We start from the raw sequence: 27,730 nt of genomic DNA, 5'->3' as shown, positions 1-27,730 counted from the left end.
CCGAGCGCCTGAGGGGCTGCGCGCGCTCGGCCTCCGCCATGGCGGCGGAGCTGGAGTCGCTGGAGCTGTGCCTGGAGCGGCACATCCCGCCCGGGGAACTCGCCGAGGTGAAGCGGATCCTTTATGGGGGCGAACCCAGGTGCGCCACCAGGACGGGCTCGCCCCCTCCTCTGCGGGTTTCCGTCCGTCCCTCCTCTCGCCGGCCTCCGCGGGGATGCCCAGCCCCGGAGTGAGGGGAAGGAGGCAGTGTGAGGGCGGGTGTGCAAGACACAGGGCCGGCCTGAGGGGAAAAAGGAAAAGTAGGGCTGGTGGTGCTGCAGTGAGGTGACTGGGGTGTTTTGGAGGTGATCCAGGTGTGGGGAGCAGGGCAGTGTGAGAAGATAACGGACAGAAATGGAAGACATGACGGCAATAGTGATATCGGGGCGATGGAGTGTGAAGGGTAGGGATTAAACTTGAGGGAAAGACATGGGAGGGAAAGTGTTTGTAATCCAGGTGTGGCAGGTGGAAGTTTGCGTGTGTGCTCCTTGATTTCTGCAGCAAGGAGTTAATGTCTGGGAATGCCAGGAGGACAGTGGGCGATGGGTGACACGAACGGTGGTGGGATCAGCGCAGGAGGTGGGCTCTGCCTGCGCCCTGGCTGACATGGTGACATTGGTGGCATGGGGCATGGGAGCTTGGGTGTCTCTGCAGGGTAAGGCAGAATTGTCATCCCCTTGGTCCATTGCATTCAGAACAGAAAAAAAGAACATCTCATCTTGAAATGTCTTTGTTTCCTGTTCAATCCAGAAAACTTGATTTGCCAACTGCTGCGCTGTCAGCAGCTCAGGAAAAAGATTTTGAACTACAGGGCTATGGATTTGAAGCTGCTTTGGAGCAATTGAGAAGGCCACGTATTGTTCGAGTGGGACTGATACAGAATAAAATTCCTCTTCCCACAGACACCGCAGTGGCAATCCAGGTACACAAGCTGGGACTGGGGCTGTTTCTATCTCCTCTTCTGCTGGATTGAGACATAAGACAGTTCAGTTGTTGCTTTTAGGAACTTAGCATGAAATGTCTAATGATTGTCTGGCAGTACAGGACCCATCACTACTGCAGTAGAGCATCCTGTAAGAAATTTGAGTGACACATTTAGTTGCATTGCTTCTCAGAAACATCTCTTGTATTTACCTAGCACACCCAACCTGCTTGCAGTTTTTCCAACGCTAAATATTAGTAGCTCATTTTACACATGAAAATCCTTTGCCTCTAAGATGAAACAAAAAATCATTTACACAAAACCAAAAGGGATGGCAACCAGTGGAAACCACAGGTGCAGTTCTTGTTTTAATTGAGAAATGTTCCATTACGGGAAAATCCATTAGAGGAAACAGATTAATAAAGCTGTGTTCATTATTCTTTGTACAGCAGTGAGTGAAATCTTATTACAAGATAACATGGTTTAGTGGTGACTTGGCAGGGCTGGGTTAATGGCTGGACTTGGTTGATGATCTTAGAGGTCTGTTCCAACATTAATTATTCTGAAACCATCATCTCTTAACATCTTGAACACAGCAGCACTGAAGTGACAAATCTATATAGAAATACTCTCCTGAGAGTAGCTTTAAAAAAGGGAAAGAAAATACTGCATTTATAAAATCTCCTGGAGTAGTAGTTTTGTACAGGGACAGGGCAGAGCATTTCTGAAGTAGTTTATTTTGGAAAGATTACCTATCACAGATGCAAGTTATTAATTCAGTGAACAGATCAAGTTTGGGGATTCTTTATAACAGCTGTTGAATAAAGTACCAGCTGTATTAATGATTTTCCTTTATGAATAACTAGTTAACTGTTTCTGTAAATCAGTGTATAGTTTTTGATTTCATAGGTCACTGCGGTTTTGTTTTTAGTAATTTTTTTTGAAACCTGAAAGTAGCAATGCAAAGTACTACACCCATGCTTATGTTTACATAGAATACTCTAGAAAACTAATTCATAAATACTTTGATGATATTTCTTGTTAATAATCATTTAGTTCTTAGGACAGAGGGCTTAACATCATCCTGTAGGTTGTTTACAATGAGCAGCAAAATTATATTTTTTGTTAATTCTGTTTAGATTTTCAGCTTTTTGCAAGTCAGGCAGCAGTGAGTTTCCAGCTATATAAATGTTGCAACCATGGAATTCGAATCCCATTGGAATGCTTTCTCTATTTTCAGCATCTAAATGATTTCAAAATCTATATCTGACTCTGTTATCAGTGTTCAGGAATGATACCTGGAGTTACTCCCCCTGAAAGGAGTGGCTCTAAGTGTAGAACAGGATGAACTCAGTGTGAGCAAAGGGTGTAAAACCAGGCAGTTGACACAGAGGTGAGTTAGAGCACGTGGCTTTTTTAATGGTGTGACATTTCTCACCATCAGGTGGCTGCTCTGCACAGACGCATCGAGGAGATGGTGGGAGTGGCTGCCATGTGTGGGGTCAACATTGTGTGTTTCCAGGAGGCTTGGAGTGAGTATTGGCTGTGGTTCCCTCTAGGCTCTCAGATGTCAAGTGCCCTCTATTTTAACAGCTGTCCTGTAAGTGAGCAGTAGAAATCTCCCAAGATACAACAATTGTCTGTAGTGATTTGCTTCCTAAAGGAAGAACCAAAGAGTCTGAGGGAGCAGAACTGTATGGAAGAGAGGGGTCTGTTGTATTGAAGACTGCCATATCATGTTTGGAGCTCCTTTATGATCCTTTCCTCATTCTTTTTCTCCTAAAATTTTGGGGTTTTTTTCTAGACGGGTATTAAAATTTAAAAATCTGTTTTTAATTTACATGGGGTGTTTGAGGCTTAATAGAAGCAAAACCCTTCACTTTCATGGGCAAGTGAAGGCCCATGAAATATTTGTGAGAACAGGTTGTTCACAGTGTACACCAGTGACTGGGGTATTTTGTCTTTTTACCCCTCTGAGTCTTCATACATGCATCCATTCTCTTCTGGTTTGCCCTGTGTGAGCTCAAAACTCCTTGCCCTGGCTAAAAATATTTTTAAATAGCTTTTGCCTTTAAGAGTTGAAGGAAAACAGTTGAATCATTAATTGCTTAATTTTTTTTATCTGTATTCATGCAAATATCATGTATTTTTTGAGCGACATGAACATTTTTGAACATTTTGCCTTGCTTTGGTGTTTTCCAGCCATGCCCTTTGCTTTTTGTACAAGAGAGAAACTTCCTTGGACTGAATTTGCTGAGTCAGCAGAGGATGGGCCAACAACGAAGTTCTGTCAAGAGGTAAAAAACCAAGCAAAAAAAAAAGACCAGCTGACATCATTTGAAGGAAAAGACAACATATCAGTGAACTGGCGGGCAGAATTTTCTGTATTTCTGACTCATACCTGTGTTACCTAACTTTTCTAGTTAACATGTAATGCTGTTTTACCTTTTAATTAACTGTTTTCAGCTGGCTATGTTGTCTGTCATTCTGGGGTGCTGCAGGCTGGTGTCTGATAGAGGAATTGTGTTCATTTGTGCAGCTTGCAAAGAAGTACAACATGGTTGTGGTGTCTCCAATCCTGGAGCGAGATGAACTGCATGGTGGAATTCTCTGGAATACTGCAGTGGTCATTTCTAATTCTGGTGCACTCCTAGGCAAAAGCAGGAAAAATCACATTCCAAGGGTTGGAGATTTCAATGAGGTAAGGTGCAGTGTTGTGACAATCAAGTCGGCCTTACCTTGCAGCTCTTGTTTGTGCCAGCATGTGTTGTGTCAGAGTCACAGTGGCAGGAAATGCAATGTGTTTCTAGAAAATGTGGTTCACTTACTGTCAAGTCAGTTTTTCTGAGGTGAAGGGATAGTTAATTTATCAAGAAGGAATATTTTTTTTGAGAGTGATGAGTGTTAAAGGAAGAATAACATTGAATCTTGTTAGGTACTCTTCCTTGGCCCAGTGAAACTTCAAAAGTATCAAGTATCCTTTAAAAGGATTGTTTAAGTTCCAGCTGTGTTATGTTTGTTGTGCATGATTGGCTTGGGTAGTTTTGTCATGTGTGCACATTGAACTTACTTTAATTTGCAGGGCAATTGTTTCATGGTTCAAGCATGAACATTACTTACAGCCTTTCTGTTTCTCTGTGAGGTTGTCTTGGAAATGACAGTTCTTTTGCTTGTGCTTATTCGAGCAGAATCCCTTAATTCATTGTGCCTCTGACTGAGTGGCTGCTTTATGGCATCTTCTGTTTACTAATGGCATTATTGCAGCTGAAGCCCCCAGCAGGTTTTGGGCCATCCTCCAGAATCAGAAACTGAACTGGCAGTAAAGGCAGTGACTGGTAGATCTGAAACGTGTTTATCCATCCAAACAATTATCACAAGCAGAAAGATCAGGATTAAAAATTAACTGAAGTCTAAAAATACATTGTCTTACCTAACTAAATCTCTCCTTGTCAGCTAAAGTGAGTAATTAACAGAGGCATTTCTGCTAAGCACTGGAGGCTGCTGTATACCTGCAGCAGCTTTTGTTCCCTGACTGCTCCAGTCATCAAACTGAGGCTTCAGAACTTTTTTATTAATGTAAAAAGTTCTTTTGGGTGTCAAAACTTTGTGTTCAAAGACCTCTGGAAGTTTTGACCTTGCTCCCAGAGCTGATCAGGCTGGTTTGAGATTCTCCAGAGGAGGCTGGTAGTAGAGTTCTACACAATGAATTTCTGGCACAGCCTGTCAGTCACCAGTCTTACCTTGTATTTTTAACACTTACTCTGATTTTTGTTATTATTTTATCAGGTCTGTCCTTTAGCTAGCAAAAGTAGTAACTAACAAATCCATTGGTTACTTTCCACATTTTTATTTGTTCTTTATGTAATCCAACAAAAAATAAGTTCCTGTTGCTTGTACTAAAATATGATGTCTTTCAGTTTTCCTGACAGTGTTTAATGGAGAATCAACAGATTCCAAGAAACTCATCGTTTCCAGCTATGAAACTGTAATGAGAGACACCTAAAAAAAGAAAGAATTTTTACTTTCTCATGTGAAGTATAAATAGAGAAAGTAAAAGAGTTCAGTAAGAGTTTTGCATAGTTGCTAAAAGAAGTTAGTTCTTAGAATCCTAAATGCCAGAATTACTACAAAACTATCTGTTTATAGCTTCCAGATATACTATAATGATCTGGCATTTCTTCTTGTATCTACTTGTTACAGAATCAAGTAGTGCTTACCCAAGACAGCACTGTCTTCAGCTGGCTTTGGTAGCAAAGCATTAAGTCCACTCTTCTGAGCTGAACAATTCTGATAAAGCAACTTCAGAAACCACCCAGGCTACAGGAAGGGATTATATTCATCTGTGTTACTTTAATGTTGTTTTCTTTATCAACAAAGTTAAACCTCAAGGAAATATCGAATTTGAAATTATTTTTTGTGGGTTGTCTCTGTAGGGCAGTTGGGAAAGGAGCCTTGTTAAAATCGTGCCCATTGAATCCGTAAGAACTAAATGGAAAGGGCAGGGAGGTTGGTCTGTGGCCTATTCAGCCATGTGTGGGAGGCCTTACAAACAAAAATCAATCCTTCTTGAGACATCACAGTTTATTGCTGTGGAGAGGATTGTGACCTCTGGTGTGAAATAAAGAAATAGGAACTGATGAATTCCCTGAAGCAACAGCATGCTTGTTTTTCTTCTGCTGTTGTAAGAAAAGAGACTGAGAATAGGAGAAAAAATGGAAATATATTCATTTAGCAGAATTGTTTTGAAAAAGACTTGTGTGAGCACCCACCATGTGGTCTGCTGTCTACAGACATGAAAGGAGATCAAATCACTGCCCAAGGGACTGTGCAATTTCATGAGAACTGATAATAAACAAGAAACATGAGATGATTATTTTACTGGACATACTGAACCTGCAGCCCTTGGTTTCAGAAGGTGACCCCCCCTGTATCTGTCATGCCCACACTTTCAGGAGCCCAGGTTTGTTCCCCAGCTGGACCTGCTTGCTTTAGCCCTCAGGTGTTTCCACTTCCTCCAGGACCAATGGCAGTGGTGGTTACAAGGAACAGATAATTTCAATAAAGAGGGATCTGCTTTACAGCACACCTTCCTTTTGTGATGAGAGATGTGTGCTGTTGGGTCAGGGTGCTGGATTGTGTCCCTTGCTCTTCTGTCTCAGCTCAGCACCAAAGGATACTGTCAGGAATCAGCCTGGCCACTGCAGCTTCTGTGCTCCCTTGGGATCCTCGGTATTGTATAAGGAATGTTGGGTGCCATGTTTTGTCTCCTTATCTGTGGGTCTTTATCACTGTCTGTGTCCCTGTCTGAACCTGGTGATGGTACCCACAGAAAGCAGCACGTTTTGGAAGTGCACTGCCTGCTGCATAAAAGAAGTTCCTTTGCTTGAAAGCAGGTGTAAGAGTGTAATTTCAGTGAATGCACACTCCTGCTGCTGCCTTGGCGTTTCTGTATCCATCTTTGCCACTGCCTAAGTGATTTTGTAAATCTCATCATATTATCCTCAGCCTTCCATCTACAGATTACAAAGCTTTTTTAGTTGGAAGTAATTCTTTACACTTTTTTAAGACGTCTGCCTTTGTGGGTTTTGTTGTTTGATTTGACTTTTTCCTTTGTTTTTTTCTTTTTTTTGTTTGTAGTCTACTTACTATATGGAAGGAAATACAGGACACCCAGTGTTTCAGACACAGTTTGGGACAATTGCTGTGAACATCTGCTATGGGCGCCACCACCCTCTGAACTGGCTCATGTATAGCATGAATGGAGCAGAGATCATCTTTAACCCTTCAGCCACTATAGGGGCACTCAGGTAAAACACAAACTGATCTGTGCCATTGCTCCCTTTCTGAGTTAGCTGAACCTCTGAGCCCCTCACTGGGGCCTGAAAGGCACCTTGCTGACATCCTTGTTTTCTCTTCAAAAAGGAGCCTGCATTCTCCTCAGTGATAGGAGCCTCCTCGAGCCAGGTCTCATAAGCTCTTGGAGGTCTATTTCTCACCCACGATAGCTCAGCTACCTTTGGAGGCATAAAATCAGCCGGATGGCTTCAGTTCTTCCACCAGGAATTTTGGGCTTTCAGTCTCCTCCCAGTAACTGATTCTCTTTGAGAACTTTATTGTACATCAGCAGGTGTCCTGTCTTTGAGACGGCGTTCACCAGCATCCAGCTGGTGCTCTGAAAACTGAGAGTTTATTTTGATTTTTTATGTAATATTTTTGCTATACAATAGGTAGTGGTCATGTTCAGGCTTATTTTACGAGCTTGCATTGTCCACCTAAGGAGTGTGGTATGAAATTGCAGTTTTCAGAACCAAGCTGAGATACTCTTTTCTCAGAATTTTTTTTTTAACTGTTGGCAATTTAATGATTATCAGGCCTCTTGAACCAGGCTGGACCAGTGTAAACTGTCCCTTGAGATTAATCTTCTGCACATTAACATTAATTGCACCCGACTGACTTGATTTCCTAGAAGCTAGCTGTGGCTGCTTGGACAGAAAATGTGCAGTGTGAGGCAGTGAGTGTAGATTTAGCCCTGGAGTGTCAGTGAATGAACACCTTTCTCTGTGTGTGTGTTGCAGCGAGGCGCTGTGGCCGATCGAAGCCAGAAACGCTGCCATAGCCAATCACTGCTTCACGTGCCCCATCAACAGAGTGGGAACGGTTCGTATCCTCCTCGCTTCATTCATTCCATCATTCAGGGCTTGAGCAGGGGTTTGTTCAAGGCAGGGACTGATAGCACTAGAATGCATGGGTTCCCCTGCTGGGTAGCCACTGTCTTGGGGTTTATGATGTGATTTGAAGATGGACAGTGATGAAGAGATTGAGAGCTGCCTTGTTGCTGGCAACCTACTTTTTGATTGCAGCTGTTTCCTGTTCTTGAATTGAATCTTTGTAATAGGCACCCACCCTTTTGCTAAGTCTCCCAGTTTCTCTGGTCAAATCAGTATTCTTTTAGCCAAAATGACTGAAAAATTAATACATCCTTAAGTCAACGGTACACAACTTGTAGCTGTTGTACAGCTACTATCTCTTTCTGGACTGCAAAATTCTATAATGAAATTTAATAGTGCATGCAATAAGTCATTCTTACCTTCAGACTAGTCCAATTACACTATGCATGTATTTTTAAAATTAGATTCCCTGCAAAAATCCAGAATTGTCCTTGCTGCTATGTGAATATGTTTGCCTTTTTTTGTGATCTGAAAAGATATGTTTGGTTAAATATCTCCTCTTTTGCCTCTTTAAACTTGTGAAATGAATACAAGGCATGTTCCCTAAAGTATATGAGCAACAGGCAGTGATACAAAAAGACCTTGTGTTCTGTGCTATCCATCACAGAAACTAGGCCCCTCTGATGACTCCCTTTAGACAGTGCTGATCGTGTGCCAGAAAAAAATGTTTGTAGATTTATATAAACTCCCAAAATATGATAGACTAGCAAGGATTTCTTGAATGAAATGGAATGATACTGCCACCTATGGATTCCTCTTATTTCACAGGAATACTACAAGAATGCCTTTACTTCTGGAGATGGTGGAAAAGGTATGTTCAGAAATCACATTCACTACCAGTTCCCAGATTTGCTGGAAGTTAAAGAGAATTATCAGTGAGGAGTATGAGATTTTCTTGTGTGTACTTACATGTTGAAACACAGTAATGTGTGCTGTGAAAGCTGTGGCTGCTTGTGGCTCCATCCAAAGTGTGCCTGAACCTTTTTTAGCCAGTTTTGGAGCTGTTTTTAGCAGCTGCATGAGAAAGGTCAGTGGAATCCATGGCTTAGTAGTACAACAAATGTGATTGATTTTTGGCACAACTCAAGAGTTGTGCAATATGAAATAACATCTTTTCTGTGCCTCAAATCCCAGTGTTTTCACTTCTGACCTTTTATTGAAAATAGAATGGGTGTATCTCTGTCAGCTGTTTTGAAAATGTATAATTTGACAATCAGAATTCATTTAAAGGCAAAATAAAAAGCAATGATGGGAATAAATAATGGGAAAGCATAATGGTGCATTATTTGAAAGGCAGTGCAGGGAGATTTTCCTGATAACTTCATGGTGTACTGTGCATGAAAATTATAACTGGCCAAAACTGGAGTTACTTTAGGATCATGCTGTGACTCTTCAAGATTATTATCTTGCCTAAAGGATAGTGAGTCCCCAAGAAATGAAGTCAGGTTTAGTGGGACACTGCATGTTAAGTTACAAACCTATTTGCAGATGGCAATTTATGCTTTTTTAAAATCTCTCTAAGCACACCACGAGCTGGGCCATTTCTATGGCTCGAGTTACGTGGCTGCACCAGACGGCAGCAGGACCCCGGGGCTGTCTCGCACTCAGGACGGGCTGCTGGTGGCAGAGATGGACCTAAACCTCTGCAGGCAAGTCAGTGACAAATGGAATTTTAAGGTAAGCCTGATTATAAAGGAAATACAATATTAGAACAAACAAGCTTTGATAATGATTCTCTGTGGTTGTTGGTTTCCCTGGGTCTGGATTGAAGGCACTTGAGACAGTAGTTCATGTTCACACTCAGGTGTTTATTATTTCTTATCAGTAAAACAGTCTCATTACTGTGAGTTCAGCAGCTTTCCATTAGAAGGCACAAAATGGCCAACAATTTCTTCTTACAAGGCCTTTTAAGACTAAACTATCCAATTAAGAGCTGACATCTGGATTATTTTCCCTTTTAACCCATAACTGATCCCAAAGAGCCCACAATGGGACTTTTCTGCTCAATTACAAAATGCCACCCAAACCCATGGAGAAGAAAGAAGAAGAAGTATGAAGAAGAAACCCAGGACGACACCCTGTGCCCTCCATCTTGCTTCCATCCACAACATACTAAAAATCCCAAAACCTCAGTTTCCCACCAAGTGATATACCTACACTACTCTCTATAATTATTTCACACTTTTGTGGATTCCACTCTATCTTGAAGTCTGGGAAACTTTCTCCATGAATGAGGGTCAAAGTCAGTGTTCCCCTGGGGGTCAGGGCGCCCCAGAGCAGACAGAGAAATATTCCCAGTGCCCTGGGTTTTCACAATTCTATGATGTTACAATAGTTAAAAGGCAGCCTTTATTTTTTTTTTTTTTTAGCAGTTCAGAGCTTAAATTGGTGAAGCAATTTAACAGGACGTTATGGAGGCCAAAAGCATAAATGGATTTGGAAAAGGAGTAGCTAAATTCAGAGAAACTGGGCCAGTAGCTTTCAGATGAAAACCTTAGCCTCAGGACCTTAATGTGGATTGCCAGCAGCTCTGAGGATTACTGGGGAAAGAGTTTTGCCTTCCTTATGCAGTGAATGCAGCCATTTGTTGTTGAGCTGAGCCAGCAACATTGGATCTGTCTAACATGGTATATATTCTTAAAGGCCTTAATTGTCACTTTTGGTGAAATTTAGTGAAAACCTAAACCCACAAGCTTGAGAACTTTCTGAAGACTAAATACTTGCAACGTTAACTTCCTGAATTTGTGGATATGTTGAAACTACAGAGAAAGAACTGTGTACTGTATATATTCATCTCTGAAGCATCTTAACACACGTTTGAATTTATTTAAATCAGATTTAGATAGCTGCAAGCCACTCCACATGGCTTTAACAAACCTTATTTATTACTATTTTTTTGTATTCTGAGGTAAAGCTAATTTGGTTCATCTTTCCAGAGGGCATAATTGGATTTAATTTGTCCAGCAGCAGTGCTGGTTGAAGAAATGGCTGCTTCAGCACAGCAGCTTGCTAACCTCTCATTTGTGCCACTACAGGCTGTGTGGGGTGCTGTATTATATACTGATTTAGTGGAGTGAGCAGATTAATTTTTTTGTAAAGAAAAGACACTCCTTTTTTATTCTGATCAGGTTTACAACAGGCCACACAAAGATCCTGTTGGAACAAAAAAAGAAAAAAAGTGGCAACTCTGGAAATAGGCTTTGTTGATGAAGAAAGCATCTTGTTTGCTTCTGTGGAGAGAGATCTTTTGTTCCAGTTCTCAGCACTGCTAAAGACTAGAAGTTTTTCCTAGTCACTCTTAAGATCAGCATGATTTGAATCCTAAAAATAGACCAGAACTCCTGGCTAGCAGCTGTACAATACATGTAGGTTCTTCAATGATCACCTAGTATTTAAAATAAGTAGTCATTTGCAAGGATTGTCAGTTTTTGAACATCATGCTACTGCAAGCAAACATTTATTTTATAGAGCTGCTTTATTTGCCTGTTGTTCATTACAGTATGGTGCAATATTCAACATGTTTTGATGTCAGTTTGACATAAAAATGAAAAGTCTCTGTGGATTTGAAATGCTAAATAAGCATTCTAATTAAAAAATAGTAATTTCTTCTCTACATCACAATTTCTTTGCTAATATTGCTAATCCATACGTAGGGACTAAAAGTAAGAAGTAATTTCAGGTCATCTTCTGGAACAGAATTGCATTTGTTATTTTACAGATGCCTGTGGTAGGCATGTGGTTGTTGCCATAATGGAATTAAGTTATGCTGAAAGATTCTTAGCTTTTCACATCAGGCACGCATTTCGTTTTGCTTTGCCACGAGTCTGAGGCCCTTAGTGCAGAGCAAAGGCTTGGTGTGTCAGGAAGCACATGGAGCATTGCTTCTACCAGCTTTGCAGGGGTATCTGAACAAAAGCAATTGTATTGATTGGGAAAAACAAACAGGAAAAGCAAAACACTGCCCTTTGGCTGATTTGTGTAGAATTGTGTATTTTTTGTTGTCTTCAACTCCTGTGCTTTCAGCACCTTTATTTCTTGTTGATGGTGTGGAGTGCTATTGTTGGGTTTTGGCACTTAAGGCACAGCTGTGGCTTTGTTTATGTGACAGGGGAGAGCTGTTTCCTTTTCCTCTCAGTTGTGGCCAGGACAGAGGTGATTCTTGCTGAGGGGAATGAGGAACAGTGGTCACAGGTTTTCTCACCCACTTTAACAGCAAGTAGGAACCTAATTAACCTGCTCTGGTATCTGCAGTTTGCACCCAGTGATGCCTGAAAGGGACATTCAGTAGAATGTCTTTGCTAAACTTAGAGCAGCAAAAGGGTTAAACAAATTAAATAAAGATGTGATTTGCCTCTCTCAGAGCCAATGCTGTGGGTTGTGCACTCAAAAGAGGACGATGGCACTACATCAGGTGCTGTGTTGCAGCACTTCAGTACTTGCTCTGTTGCCCAAACCGTTGATATTTTGTATTATTAATGGGTGAAGTAGAGTAACCCCAACACTGTCAGTGGCATGTATGCAAACTTACTGCTGGCAGCAGGGTTCTTTGGTTGTCAAGGACGTGACGTGAAGCCCTAATTACAGAGACACTCCTGCCTTCACTGACGCAACTTATAATTGTTGATGCATAAGAAAGCAAGTCCACCTTTCACATTCAACTTTCAGCTGTCCAGAACAGCTGTAATAAGTAGAAAGTCAGTGGACGTGACTGTCACTGAAGGAGAGCTGCAAAACAGGAAGGTGTTCATTTAAAAGTTGGACTTTTCAGGGTGGAAATATACTTCTTTTTTTGGATAGAAATACAGTGCTAGGCAACATAATAGGAGTTCTTCCATTAAAAAAAAATCTATTAAAAAAAGTTCTTTTATTAAAAAAAAGTTTGTGCTAAGGCACTGGAGATCTTGATTTTGAGGGAATTATGGTTTTGATGTTTGGGACAATTAAATCATATATTGTCATAGAAAGAACTAACCAGTGGATGTAAATATTTTCTACTGAAGTACTTTTGTAGCTTACTTGAAAGAACTGAAGCTTTGATTTTTCTTTTCCAGATGACTGCTAGATATGAAATGTATGCAGAAAAGCTCGCTGAAGCAATCCAGCCTTTCTTTATACCCAATATCATCAAAGAGTAAGAGAGACCATCTCATTACACTCAAATGTTACAAGACAAATTCAAAGTTACTGTTGGATTATAGCTTTACAGTGTTGCTGTTTTAATGTGGTCAGTTTAATTTCATGTAACCAATTTTAAATAATAGGAGTCAGAACTGTTAGGTAAAATAATTGAAATGGCTTCTTAGGTGTTTGTCATTTACACTAATGAGTCTAAAGTTGTTCCTTGCTGGAAATACATCCAGTGTTTTTCTAGAGTAGATACACATACAGTGTACTGTGGTAGAGTTGATGGGATGAGTTCAGAGGACATGAAAATTTTTACGTTTTTAAGCTTTGCATTGTACATCTGTTTCTGCTTTCTGGTTTTTGCCCTCTGCCCAAATGCTTAATTTAGGGAGAAATGAGGCAGAAATTGTTTTCATCTGGGTTTTGTTTGCTTTTTCTGCTTACAAACTACTTGATGCAGTTCAGTTATAGCTGAGTAATGTACCAGATATCCCAGTTGTGTGAAGATCTGTGGGTGCTGTAAAGCAGGACTGCTTTGGTTCTGTTGCCTTTACACAACCACAGCTGGAGCTGTCTTTGCAGGGCCCCTTCTAGGTGCAGAAGTCTTGCTCAGGGAGATGCTTTGGTATCTTCTGAAGCTCAGTGCCCTGAAGGGAAGCAGAAATAGAGACCCTGGCCAGTGCACAGGCAAGGCTGGGGCAGTTGCCTGCTTTTCACTGTGAACAGAAAGCTCAGGATGGGTAAGGAAGACTCCTTCCCTGGGGCTGCACTCCAGTAGGATATGTGGTGGCTGCAGAGTACACAAACCAGCTCTGGAATAAAGGTAGTAATGATACGTTTGCTGTTCTTAGGTAGTACTGAAATTCTAGTAGTATGTTTAGTGTTCTTAGGTGGTATTCTGAAATTCTGCTTCATATGATTTGGTTGATGGCAATGGGTGTTCAGGCAATGCAGACTGAATACAACTATGAATTTGTAGCTAGTAATAGTAATAAATATTTGAACTGTTGTTTTTGTTTTTCTAAGTTACAACTTCAGATTTTCAAAAACATTATTTCTAATAAACTTGTTAATAAATGCACTTGCTACGTTATGTTATCAGGTTATTTGTGAGCTTAACCTTTATTGAGAATGGCTTAATTACAAATAAAAATATATCTATGTATAAAATCCCTGCATGTAAAATCCCCTTCCTTTGCTATTGACATCCTGACAGAAACAAAGCAACAGAACATTTTCAGAGTGTTTTGATAGACAATCTTGTAAGAGGAAGCAAAGTTTCAGAAAATGCAGGTGTTCTGGGTGCTTGTGCAGTGAGCTGCTTTTTCAGTTGAATGTGTGTCACATACTCATTCTTTTCACTGGGCTTATGCTTCTTCCTTGTGTTTTCATCTCTCACAGCCATCTTCCATTTGGCAGCTGTACAAGATCCTGTTGTAGGGGACCTCTCCTTTTGTCTGCACTAGCTGAGACAGCTTTGTTTATCTTTCACTTTTGTTGAAGCATTTAAACTCTGGGTACCCAACACTTACCTGTCAGTATTGTTACACCTGTGTGTTCACTTCAGAACACTAAGCCTGCCCTTAAGTTCATGTTTTCTAAACACCCAGGATTCACTTTTGGTAATGGAAACAGTAAGATGCCGAATGCCAATTATAAGCCTTTGTAAGAATTGTTTTTATTCAACTAATCAAGCCTGCTCTAAGATAAATCCTGTGGCAGTTTAACAGTACTGGATGAATTACCTACCTGAAAATGGATGGGTTAAGGGGGTACTCTAACAGCCTGTAACTTCCATACCTGTTAATTATTAACAGCTAATACACTCTCTCAAAATCAAACATCACGATTTTGGCCCTGGATATAAAAATTCCCAGATCAGGAGTCTTCTGGTTATTTATTTTGGAGGAGTTGAAAGGCATTACCCACAACAGGTTTTGTACCTTTCTTCTGGAAGGATTCTGCTGGTGGCACTGATGGACCAGTTCTACACAAATCACATCCTACCTGTTGCTCATCACTGCCAGAATGTATTTAAACTTCACCAATGATAATCAAAATTTGACACACAAAACTTCCTGTCATGCACTTTTGTTTGGATTTTTTAAGGGTTACTGCATTTTAGATGTCTGTTACTATTTTTTGCCTTTGTACAAAGGAGCACTCTTGATTCTACTAAGTACTTAGTCAACACTGTGTACTTTTCAATTAGTAAACAACTGATAAAATGTTTACCTTGGTAAAAAAACTTTCTATGCTGAAAGTAGATTCCTATTTATTATATCCACACAGTTTCAGAACTTGAACAGTTCTTTTCCTAAAACCATGCCAGAGATGTGGGACCTCTGTCTTAAGTGCAAATTTTCCTAGTTTTATGTCAGTGCTGATTTTCCTACTCACTTTCATATAGGCAGGACTGAAGAATGAGACTTGTAAGAAATTAGGATGGATGAAGCTGAAATAAGTGGTTTTTTCTTTCACTTCAGAGTGCTCCTCAGGTAACAGAGGAAAGGGCTATGAATGGGCTGCTACCAATTTCACTTAATGTCTCAATATAGCAACAACTTAACCCACACACAGCTGCAGTATAAGAGCTAGAACAATCTAAGTTCCTGCCTTCTTACTTGTAGAAGGTATGTTTGTATTTCTTCTTTCCTTAATTAATTTTTGCTCTTCTGAGAATGTCACTGAACTAATGCTAACAGCAAAATTTGGCTCAAATTATGATTTAGCATTTTAGATACAATGTGGTAGATGCTGTCAGATATTTACACTTTACACACAAAATATATACCATTAGTGTGGATGATAAGTTTCTGCATTTGCTTAATAAGTTTAAATATTTAGAATGTTCATACTTAGAATGGATTCTGCAGAAACTGGCACATGTGGGTGGCATAACATTCAGAGCTTTTTGCAAAGAGCAGTAAAGATTTCCAAGTGCAAATAAAATCTTTCCACTTAAAGTTTTGGAGCAATGTGGAGCTCTGAGCAGTCATCCAAGAGGATTTAGCCAAAAGAGATTGAGTTTGTAGTGCAAGGGAGTAATTCCAGTATTGCAGTTGCATACATGTGAATCTCTGTGAATTTGGTAGATGGGAAGTTTCCTACATTGCAGACAATACTGATGAACAAGCAAGACATTTTTTTGCTATTTAAAGATGGTTTAAATTAATAATTTTTTCCTTTTACAATATTCTGCTGAACTTGAAATTCATAGGTTTTGTACGAAGACCAGCCCTTCGTGCTTTGACAGAGAGAGAAACAGGTATTTCTATTTTTCCTTTGTTTACCTAAACCTATGCAAATATTACAAAGTGTTGAAATTCATAAATTTGGTGCTTTTTTCTTATGTGTTTAATTTCAAAATAAGCTGAAAGTTAACAGGCTCTGGGCCTGTATTTTGGAACTGCTGTCAAATGTGCAATTTTGAAAATTAGGGGAAGAAAAAAACCAAAGACAGATATTGCAAAATCAAAAAAAAAAAAGAGAAAAAGGTAAAGACAGCATTGCAATATAGTCCTGTCAATGTCTGTAAAGCCTCCCTTGGTGAAGGTCCCACTGCAGTCCAGGAGTGAGGTGTGTGCAGGGGAGTCCTGAGACGAGCAGCCAGCTGCCCTGCAGGCTGTGCAGGAAGGAGCAGGAGTGTCTGGGTGGGTGTCAGCTGTCTGTGTAGATGAACAGAATATCTTCATCTGTGCCATAACTTGTCCTGGCTTCCTCAAAGTTACTGATGCTGGTGCAGCATGTTCCTGGGAAGGAGGAACAAAATGTTACAAAAAATTTAGAAGGATTTGCCTGTGAAAGGTTCTTACATGGGATGTAACAGAATCCACAACCAAACTAGTATAGAGACTACACCCAGTAGCTTAGGTTACAGCTTTACTCAGGTAGATTTTTCACCATAAGAGACCTCACTGAAGTAGTGCTGCAGATAGGTACCAAAGTGGCCCTTCTGCTGTTCTGCACATAGGCATTTCAGCATCTCTCACTAACCCATCTGAAAGCCAGACAAGCCAATTGCTAGAATGCCTACCTGAATTCTTCAGCTAAATCACACCACAAAATGCAGCACTGATCTAATTAACGTGGCAAAACCCCTTCTGACAAATTGGGTAGTGATGCTTAAAATGCCTGTGCACTGTGAGGGGAGGTCAGCTGCGGCTCTGTGTCAGACTCATTAGTAATGCACTGACTGAATCCATCCAAAAGGGACAGGCTACTCACGGTCAGCATAGGCAGGGTTGTTGTAGTAAATACTCCCTGAGGCTTTGTTGTAGCCACATAACACAATGAAATGGCCCTGGTAGTCAGGGCTCCTGCAGAAGCACTTCTGTCCAATGGGAAGGAAGCAGCAGTATTTGACAGGACTTGAGCAGAGATCACACAGCAGCAGGACTGCGTTCACCAGGACAATGGCTACGTGACCCTGGGACAGGTGGTTTTGGATGTCTTGAACAGTTACTGTGCTGCAAGGAAAAAAACAGACACACTTATTGAAAGAGGCTGGTGTAAAGAAAGTGCCTGGTGGTGGACAGTGCAGCTGGCACTTTATAGATACACTTCTTAATCACAGGTAGAGCTCTTTGCTGTTAAACCCTGCAGGCTTTGCTATGGACAAAGCCTGACAGAACCTGCAGCATTTGAGGCCTTTTCATTTCATTGCTGCTGCTGAAGTGCAGAGCAACAGGTGTGTATTTGCAGTAACACATTCTGAGATGACACATCAGATGCCCCAGAGAAGAGAATTAAAGGAGCTGGCAACTCACTCAGTAACTTGAGGGACTTCTGTTGTAGGAGAATTTTAAGTGAAGTGTTCTCTCTTGCTGTTAGAAAAGCTTATCTCTGAAACACCAAATCTTTATCAAGTGAGTGGTTAAATGCTGTGTGTAACCACTAATAAAATTAAGATGTACCCAGATATGCCTGTGGCACTCAGAACTCTGATCCTCCTAGCTGAAGTTTTGAATTGCTTCATATTTTAGGCTTTATATTTACAGAGAGTAAGTATTCACCAAACACCACCTATAACCTCATCTGTTAAAAGCTGTCCCTCTCTGAAGCAGATGGTGTGTTCCATATGTGTGAGAAACTCATCTCTTGGATCAGTTCTAGATGTCTGTGCTGTGTGCACCACCTGACTGAACTCCTGTGCTTTTTATTTAATCCTTCCTCACTCTGATGTCCCACCCTCAGTACTGCACAGGTAGATGTGACCTCTATCCCTGCCTTGATCAAGGCCACAGACTTAAGATTGCAAAAGCAAGAGGAATTGCATGTCCCTTCTGTCCTGTCCGGCTTATTAATTAAAGTGAAGGTGACTCCATGCATGTTAGAAAGGACACTTGATTCTGCTAAATATAAGTTATGGCTCCAGCACTCAAATGCTATTGTGGCTGCCCCATATCCTCTCTCCTTTCCTCACCCCTAATCATTTACCCCACTTTGACAGCAGGGATCCAAATCCAGCTTCCCTATGAAAAGGGATGCAGCTCAAGTTGGATGCTTAGTCATTCCCCAATAGAATTTCATTGCTGATTATGAAAATTCTGCAGTTTTTCCATTTCTTCTGGGTTTATAGTTCTTTCAAGGAGTTCCTTATTTCACGGTCTCCTTGGCAAACACTCCTATGCTAACTTGTAATTTGCATGTTTGTTTGGGAACAGAGATCCATAATGTTCACATAGCTCTGGGAACAATGAGTTCTGTACCCACACAGCATTCTCCTTAATTCCAACAATGGCCAATCAGAGTGCTCTAGGCACTCCCTACTGCCTAAGTGTAATGGATAACCAAATTCAAAACACAGTCAGCTCCTATCAGCATTTTCTTATCACTTACTTTGCATCATGACTAGTTTTTCTTCAAACTTCATTATTAGCTCTTGATGTGCATGAGGTTTTTTAATACAGATATAGGAGAAAGACACTAAATGGTAAAAAAAGGCTTAGGGCTTGATTTCAGTCTCTTTCAGTGGCCTCCAAGAAAAGCAGGGGCCCACAGAATCTCCGAAGAGAAAGAAAACAGCTTACCATTTCTCCACCAGCACCTTGCAGTCTTTGGCTTGTGCAAAGAGCTGATTCACTCGATTCTCTTCTGTGTCAAAGTGCTTCCTGTAAAATGACTGTGGAAATAACAGAAGTTCTGAACTGGAATGGTGTTTACCTTGGGTAATCCACCACTTAGAGTCTGCTAGCAAGAGCCTGCATAAGTTGGAGCTCTGGCTATGGGATAAAAAAATCTCTCTCTTAGTTTGCTGGAAACAGGACAAGGATTTCTGCTCTGAATTACAAATTAAATTTGCTCCTGGTCAGTTACTGTTGCAGTTTCTATCCAGGGGCTGTTCAGCTGCCTACATAAGAGAAGCCTGTCTGGTTTCCCAGGGGAAACTGGGCAGGAGCTTACAATAAAGTCACCACTGCTACAGGCCCTGGAGAGGCCAAGCTCTCTGTGGATGGGAGGCTGAGTTCCCCTCTCACCTCTAGAGGTGGATCTTCCAGGTCAAGGCTGAGGCACGGTGGTGGGGAAAGTGTGGAAGCTAAACACTGCTGCTGCCCAGGCTGTACCTGTTCTGTAGATAAATACAGGGCTTCAGTCTCCAAGGCTGTCAAATAGGTTGGAACCTTTCATGAACACTACATGCAAACTTTTTAAAAATTCAAAAGATGGAATCAATATGGGATCATACTGCCTTTTGGAACAGATTTGTGCCAATTTTGGCAGTAGGTCAAATTAACTGTGGTTGACTGTCAGTTAGACACCAGAGCTTTTACAGCGTGACACTCAAGGCTTTTAAAGCTGCCTGCTCTCCCCCTGCAGATGAGAATACTGACCTGGTTTTTGTAGCCCTTGTCCACTCCAAGTGTCTGGGTGCAAAATTTATGCTTAACTCCGAGGTGCCGCATTAGGTAGGCCAGGTCAATAGTCCAGATACTCTTTGTTAACTGGAGTTCTTGGATGGCTTTCTGAAACTCATCATTGTCCAAATGATTCAGGTACCTACAGTATCAAGAAAGGCAGGGGAAGGGAAGCACAGATCTTAGGAGAAGCAAAATGTGTGCTGTAGTCCAAGTCTCTACATCACAGCACATAAAAACTGAAGCAACAGGCTTGGCTAAGAAATAACAAAAAAAAAACCAAAACCAAACCAACCCACAAAGGAGACAGAAATTTAAGGGAAGGGAGTAGGGAATATTTAACTGGATTTATTGCTGACTTTTTAAAATTGAAAATGTGTGGTGCCTTGACTGTTTTAGAGTGCTAGAAGTGTACAGGTGCTGTACCAGAGTCAAGCTGGTATAGAACTCTGTTCTGAAGGGTTTACAGTGTAATGTACAAGTGTATTAGAGCCAACACAGAAAGAAGAGTTAAAGACTAAAACTTCCTTCACACAATAGATGGATTTTAAAACGAGGAGCCATAAAGGAATTCAGTAAATATTCAAAGGAAGCTTTTCTTAGGCACTGATGACACAAAAGGAAGAAAGTGGGAGATGGAAGTCAGGAGGAAGCTTGGGACAGGTTGCAAAGGGGCAGGGCAAGGTAGCTACAGGGAATTCTGAAAGTAAGAAAACAAATGGAAGTAAATGATAAAAAATAAAAAGCAACTGGAATTGAGGATGCAGGGCAAACAAGGTCAGATCAGCAGGGTAAGAAGATTAATCTTGGAAGCTGAGTTTTGGGCAGACTGGAGTGGCAAAGAGGTAAAGGGAATAGAGGTTACAGTAGTCAAGATGGGAAATTACCAGCACACGGACTAACGTCTTGGCAGAAGGGATGGAGAGAAATGAAAATCTTCTGCTTCATATCTACTAAGTGGACATCTAAATAGGTATTTCTCCTGCACCTAAGCTCATGTTCCTCTGTGGAAGGAAAGAGGAGTTCAGCAGGACAACTACTAGTTCAAAAAACGGTAAAACCAAAAATAAACAAAAAAACCCCAGAGGGCAACACAATTTTGAAGCTGAAACTACTCCTGGAACACAAACACTCATCCCACAGGTTGGGGCTCAGCAGGACAGAGGTAGTACAGGTACAGCACACACTCATAAACTGGGATACACCTACCCATAACTTGAAAACACAGAAAGGAATCAGATGAGTCACAGCTAACTATCATGTCTTAATTGTAACAGCAGGAAAGAGGCAACACTTTCTATGAGCTTATGCATGCCAGCCTGCAAAGTTCAGAGAGCTGATTAGCTATTCTGCATCTGTGTAATTAGTCAATTGTTCAAAAGGGTCCGAAGTTCACTTCAGTTCATGTTTTCCCTTGCTCCTGCTGGAGAGCTGGGCCAGGCCCAAGCAGCAGTCACTGTCCAAGGGTACCTCAAAACCTGCTGCTCTCCTAAGACTGAACTCAGGGCTGCTCCAACACACCTCATCTCCCTGGGATTTGCTTCCTGCTACCCCTCCCCAGGGAATGGCATTTCCCACTCAGAGAGAGCCACTTACTGAAGCACCATCCTGGAGCAGGCCAGCCCACAGTCCCAGTGGTACAGCTGCTGAATCACGGGCACTTTCAGCTGGATGCAGTCAACTGTGTGAGCAGGACACAAACAATGTCAATCCATACAGGAATGCTTTTCCACACCACTAAAAGTCAGCCTGTTCTCAGCACTACAACCACAGAAACTGAGGAACGTGGTTTTGTTTGACTGGCACGTGGATTTTTTTTTTTCTTTGGGGAACATACATTTAGTATTTCTGTACAGGTAAGCATTTGGTTTAATCTCATACTCCTTTATTGTTCCATACCTAGATCACTGGTTTTCCACCCCCTTTTTCCTTGGAAGTTTTTTTGGTTTTTTTTTTTTTGTGGGGTGATGTACCCACCACCCCTCAATTGAAGCTGTGTCTCCTCCTAGATAACAGCAGGTAAGACAAAAGTATTCATCTTTTCTCTTGTGTCTGATTGTACTTCTGTGCCACAAGAGAAGTTAAACCAAACTGGGAGAAAACATACCAGGATCTCTGGGCATGAATCTCTTAGAAGGCCCACAGATTTAAACCTTTTCTATAGATGTCTTTTTTCTCAGGGATGGTAATTTACAGAATTTAAACAAAACTCACAAGTTAAAACTTGCAAGTGGCACCAGTTATCCTTTTGTATTAATTCTGTCAAAATGTCAATAGAGAGGGAAATTAATAATCTCTGCCAAAAAGTCCCAAAATACAAGCTCCATCCTCAGCCCGTTTTGTATTTTTACAGAGTTGGCAATGTGGTGGTTTCAGTTTTACCACTAGCAGGACTTGAAGAGTTGTGCCTGTCATTGCTACTTCATCATCGACCAAAGTGAGTTAATCACAAAGGGCTTTCCTCAATAACCTTTGGTCTAGAAAAGGCCTTTGACAAGTTCTGCTAACAAGGTCCTCTATATTTTATGATGGGAATAAAAATGCATTTGACGTCACGTGGACTTGTTTAGTTTTGGGATAATATTATTTATAGAACTTTTTAGATAATGTTGTTATATTTTTCCTAGTTGTGCCCCTGTTTAATCATGACTTTAAAGAATGGCATACCAGTTGATATATTCAGTCTTTTAAATTCATCTACCAAGTCCCACATTAACCAAGGGGAACGTGTTTTCTACGTGAAAGCTTCAGAGAGCAATAACAAGTTTCTTGGCCGCCCAGCTTCCAGTCACCTGTTTCCAACACACCGAGAGCTCTTCAGCGATGGCTGTGGCTGTCCCGAGACGGGACCAGCCCGTCTGTGCCGTGCCTGTAAATCACCCTGCGGACCCCTCTGCGCTCGGCCAGCTCCCGCCGCCCCGACCTTACCGACGGAGCCGGTGATTCCCCATCGCTGCTAAGGGCAAACCCGCAGCTCGGCAGGACCGAGAGGCCGCCGGCAGCTCCGGCGGGGCCCGCATTCCCCGCCCGCTCCCCGCCGCCCGCCGGGCGCTCTCCCCGGCCCGTTCCGCGGGGCGGACTCCGCCTCCCCGCCGCCCCTGCCCGCAGAGGCCCCGCCGGCCCGAGCGGGGCTGGGCGCGCCGCACTGACCTGGCGGCGGCTCGCCGGCCTCCCGGGGGCTCTTCATGGCCCGGTCACTGCCAGCCCCGCCGAGCCGGCGGCGCGGCCCCGGGGCCCGGCGCTGGCTCCTCCCGGAGGCGGGGGCTGAGGGGGCCGGGCCCCGGGGCGCTTGCCCCGCGCCGTGGCGGCGAGGAGAGCGGCGGGACGTGAGGGCGGGCAGGGGCATGACACGGCGGGCGGGGGACGCGCAGCCCTGCCCCGGAGCCGGGGCACCGCGGGGCTGCCGGGCTGGCCCCGGGCGGGAGCGGACGGGACGAGGCCGCGCCGCCCCCCGCGCTCGTTCCGGTTCCGGCGCGCGGAGCAGGGCGGGAGGCGGCGGAGGCCATTAGGGAGAGCGGCGCGGGCGGTGAGTGCGGCTCGGAGCTCTCGGCTCCCTGTGGGACACCCTCGCTCCATGGGCGCTCTGGGGAGGTGCCCGGGCGGTGCCGCATCCCCTGAGGGGCCGGAGGGGGCCGGGCCGGAGCGGCGCGGCGTGGTGCGGTGCGGGAGGGCTGGGGTGGCCCCCGCTCCCTCACGAAAGGGCCCAGGGCTTGGCGCTGCCCGCGGGGCTCGCAGGGGCCGTACCGCTATGAGATCCACCTGGGGCTCTTCCCTTGGAGGTGCGAGTGGCTTGGTTTGTGGTCCTTAAAAGTGAATTTCCTAGAAGAGACCTGGAAAAGAGCGGCTGTTGATGTTTAAAGTCTACATGGGCACGTCTCTAGAGAAGTGTTATTGATGCATAGTCAAAACACGTATTGTGTTAAAAATGCGAGAAAATTGGTTCTTTACACTAATGGAAGGGATGATTGTGTAATTGGAGATAATTCTACATCTTCCTTTGTAATAAACGCTTTTGTTTTCCTTGTGCCTCAGGTGTAGAGCCACAGCACTGCAGCCATGTCGATTGGAGTGCCAATCAAGGTCCTGCACGAGGCCGAGGGCCACATCGTGACCTGTGAGACCAACACAGGAGAAGTTTATCGAGGCAAACTTATCGAAGCTGAAGACAACATGAATTGTCAGGTATCTTTTGTTTCACAAGGATGGAGGGAAGGTTGGCTGATCTGGGCCTCGGATGGCTGAAAACTTGATTAAAAGATTGTTGCTTTTAGTTCTGGTATTAAAAAACCTGTACTGCTGCTGTTTTTTACCGTGGTGAAGTGGATTCAGCATTACAGAATGCTCTAAAGAGGCCAGAGCTTATTTCCAGTTTCAGAGTAGGATTGGGCATCCCTGTCAGTAGGATCAGAGATTTTAAGAGTCTGTCCTGTGGACAGTGTTTTTCCAGACTTCATTGTTTAAAGCCACTGAGTGTAAGAGTAAAAAAACCTTAATTTAAGAAACAGAAGCATATTTAGTGCACATAACTGTAGTCATTCCAAGAAGGCCTAACTTTGACTTCAGGCAAGTGCTCATGGAAATCAGAATGCGTTCCTAATAGGTAGTACTAGAATAGCTTTGTTAAAACTATTCGCATATAAGAAAACAAAAGTAATGATGCTGATAAAGCTAATTTGTAAACCGGTGAGAAAGCAAAAGTCCTGGGTGTGTTTGAATGGTCATGATGCCTTGTGTCACAGCTGAGGCCTGCCTGAGCACTGGCTGATTTGTCCCTTGCAGATGTCCAACATAACAGTGACATACAGAGATGGACGGGTGGCACAGCTCGAGCAGGTGTACATCAGGGGCAGCAAGATACGGTTTCTCATCTTACCAGATATGTTGAAGAATGCTCCTATGCTAAAGAGCATGAAGAATAAAAACCAGGGTTCTGGAGCGGGGCGAGGGAAAGCAGCTATTCTCAAAGCTCAAGGTATGTATGGTTTGTTCATGGTCCCTCCCCCTATTTTTCTGTAGAACTAGAAAACTCATCTCTGTCACTGAGGAGATTAAGCAGTAAGAAGTGAAAAGATTACTGATTCATACAGTGTTTTTCTGTATGTTTTATCTTACAGTGAGAGTCCAGACTCAAATTGTCCCAATTAGCTGAATGTTTAGTATTGATGCTACAGTAATTTAGAGGTAGTGAGTAGTCTTGTTAAACAGAGCCTTTCTGTTAAACTTAGTAGTTCTGTTCTCCTGCTATTGTGGCCACCAGCTGTTTGAAGTGCTTGGGGAAGGATTCAGGTGTTCTTGTTGAGCTGTTGTAGGAAAACAGCTTTAGTTACAAAGCTACTGGGAGCTGTAATTATTACCTTTTCTGTAGTTCACTCTCATTTGTGCCTTCCTCAGGGGATCAGTCTGGTTCTTAGGTAGTTGAGTAACAGTCATGTGCCACAAAGTCCCTGCTTTACATCAGTGTGCATAACGTTTGTGTGGGGGAGTAACTTACCGAGTAGTGTTACAAAACCTTGCAAGAGCGTGGGGTTCCAAATCTCTTGGGTGGCACAGGTTTGTGTGTCAGAAGGAACATGAGATGTATGAATACCTGCTGCAGTTGTTCTGAGGAGCCAGACTGTGGGACCATTAGGTTCTGGTTCTTCTCACAGAACACTTCTTGCTCTCACGTCACTTTCTGAGCATTTCCTGGCTTCTGAGCAAGAGACCTTGAGTTTTGTTGATGTTTTGCTTGTCAGTTGTTGAGATAAACGTGCAGGTATGTCAAATTCATGTCATCCCTGATGTTTTCTTTCTTCAGTGGCTGCAAGAGGAAGAGGCCGTGGTATGGGCCGTGGCAACATCTTCCAGAAGCGAAGATAATTTTGGTCTTGGCTGAATTGCTTTTTTTATTAGGGGTGTTAACTTGACTATGTGTGCATTGGTATCAGTTTTGTTTAATAAATGTTTCTGACAAAAACTCGTCTGCTCTTACCTGACAGGACAATTCTTGGGCAAATACACCCTAGGTTGATTTCAAACTCAAGCCAGCTTTGGAAAATAGTGGACTTTGTTATATCTAGTTTTGACCACTTGGTGTGATGCATTGGTTTTTGAAGATCATTATGTTTCCTTTTTCTTGTTAATCCTACTGTCATTTATTCTCTAAAGAATTAGAAGGCATTCTTAATGAAGAATCTTAAATCATACATTATAAAGTCTTATTAGCAGCTGCATTTATGGAAAATACAGCAAAACAGAGGCAGCTTCCTGAGAAGAAGAGCGCTGTGTTCTTTAGCTTTATATGGACCTACAATAGAGGTCCATCTTCAGATCTCTATATTAAACTTGTATTCTTGCATTTCTTATCTTTCTCTTTGGATATGGGGAGAATTTTTCATTAGGAACACACAACTTTGATAGCCTGAATCTATATTTGCAGTGAAAAAATCTATTCTGATTTTCTAACTGCTATTTCTTAGCAGTTTTTCCCTGTGTCTGGGAAAAGATGACAGAATATAAAATAGGCATTTTCCAGGATAAGTTTGAAGTGCTTTGTAGATTTGAAAAGCAGTGCAGGTATATGAGAAAAGTTTTATAAATAGTTACCCATTAAACACAACTCAATCCAAATGCTGATTTTTGAACAAAACTCCCTATCAACTTCAGGTTTTGATCTTATTGTCTAGACACAGTTGTATATGGATCAGCTGATCTGCAGGAAGCCAAAAGTAGTTGTAACTTCATTAAAGTGTAGCATGGGTGTTTTTACTGACTTTAATGGTTGAAATGTTTCAATGTAACCCTTGTGTACCTAATCACATACTTGCATTCTGTCAATTACCACGCCGTACACACACAAAAGAGCTGCTCTTGCTTTTCTGCCTGGATGCTGTGAAGACTCTCCCTCGTGTGCAGACAGGAAAGTTGAACTCATGTATTAACTTGTTGAATTGTGTGTAAATAAAGCTGTATCTGGTCTCTAGGGAAAGCCCTCCTGCATGTTTTTCTGGGTGGTAGTGATCCTAAATATTTGCAATGGAAACCTCCTTAGAATGTGTGTAAGGGATACTTGAGCTTACCTCTAAAAGCATTGTAGTGTCATCTTACCCCTCTCATGAGGAATGTGTCCAAAAGATGGCAGTCCTCACAAACAGGGCCCATTTCCACTGGTGGTGACTGGCTCACCTCTTTTAAAGTCCCTGTTCTTGGGCAATGCCAAGCTGCTGTTCTCTCAGGAGCAGTGGATGTGGCATTCAGCAGTGCTGAGGGCGGGGGACAACCACGAATTTTGGAGAGAAACAGTAACTTTCCTCAGGAGGTTTGATGGAACAAACTGTCTGTTTAAGAAGTTTGGAGTAACTTCTCTACTACATATCAGCTTTGATGAAGATACTGGATTTTGCATAAGCAAAAAGCTTTGCACTGTGGCTTCATGTTGAGGCTGAGTTTGGGATGAACTCTTCAGAAAGATACTGTGAATTTTACTGTTAAAAACCTTGAAGTTTCACACTGGTAGGAAAGTCTCAGCCAAGACAAACATCACTTAGCAATTTCTGACTGGAGTAACTGGAATGCTAGTTTGTTACAGGCTGCTTTCCAGAGCCTTCCTGTGCTGTGTGTATTATTACAGTGTGATAAAGAATTTCCTTCACACAGATGAGATCTCACCCACTAGATGGCTCTGTTGGGAAGAGAATGGAGCTCAAGAAACCAAAACCCTCTGGAAAAGAAAAATGCAAGAAATGTGACTTCTGCTATAAAGTCCATAAACTCAAGGGCTATTATAAACTAGCATGAAAATACTCACCTTATTTTCTTTCTTCTTCGGTGTTCCTGAGTATTGGCTTCCTACATGGCTGGGTTATTCCAGCTGCTGACTGATGCTGTGTTTCCCTGGTACTTGGCTGATTGGGCAAATGTACTTAGTGCAGATTCCTCAGTTCAGTAGTTTAAGCAATCTGTTTCCCTGGGGTGGCAGATACTATGGAGAGATGCAGCTGTTTTTAACATCTGCACTTATTTGACACTTTTTTTTTATCACAAATTGCAGCATTTCCTTTCATTCTTTGCCATCACACTGT

The 27,730-nt window shown here is 42.4% G+C and overlaps 3 protein-coding genes across 3 annotated transcripts; 2 read left to right on the top strand and 1 right to left on the bottom strand.

Annotated features, from left to right (window-relative positions):
• UPB1 (beta-ureidopropionase 1) lies at positions 1-13,921 on the top strand. Its single transcript, XM_030958708.1, has 10 exons — positions 1-139; positions 790-961; positions 2,406-2,493; positions 3,164-3,258; positions 3,501-3,662; positions 6,599-6,768; positions 7,537-7,618; positions 8,458-8,500; positions 9,212-9,366; positions 12,741-13,921. Exons 1-10 carry the CDS (start codon positions 39-41, stop codon positions 12,822-12,824), a joined length of 1,152 nt encoding a protein of 383 aa, XP_030814568.1. The 5' UTR covers positions 1-38; the 3' UTR covers positions 12,825-13,921.
• GUCD1 (guanylyl cyclase domain containing 1) lies at positions 13,909-23,111 on the bottom strand. Its single transcript, XM_030958709.1, has 6 exons — positions 22,821-23,111; positions 21,267-21,351; positions 19,647-19,812; positions 18,846-18,937; positions 17,041-17,282; positions 13,909-16,565 (listed from the first exon to the last, which is right to left on the bottom strand). Exons 1-6 carry the CDS (start codon positions 23,014-23,016, stop codon positions 16,474-16,476), a joined length of 873 nt encoding a protein of 290 aa, XP_030814569.1. The 5' UTR covers positions 23,017-23,111; the 3' UTR covers positions 13,909-16,473.
• Positions 23,074-26,629, top strand: SNRPD3 (small nuclear ribonucleoprotein D3 polypeptide). The gene is made up of 4 exons (XM_030958710.1): positions 23,074-23,196; positions 23,703-23,852; positions 24,450-24,642; positions 25,468-26,629. Exons 2-4 carry the CDS (start codon positions 23,727-23,729, stop codon positions 25,527-25,529), a joined length of 381 nt encoding a protein of 126 aa, XP_030814570.1. The 5' UTR covers positions 23,074-23,196; positions 23,703-23,726; the 3' UTR covers positions 25,530-26,629.
• Positions 26,630-27,730: the final 1,101 nt, after the last annotated feature.

The sequence above is a fragment of the Camarhynchus parvulus genome, chromosome 15 (genome assembly GCF_901933205.1).
Source record: "Camarhynchus parvulus chromosome 15, STF_HiC, whole genome shotgun sequence".
Taxonomy (NCBI): domain Eukaryota; kingdom Metazoa; phylum Chordata; class Aves; order Passeriformes; family Thraupidae; genus Camarhynchus; species Camarhynchus parvulus.
This window is presented reverse-complemented; position numbering and strand designations above follow the sequence as displayed.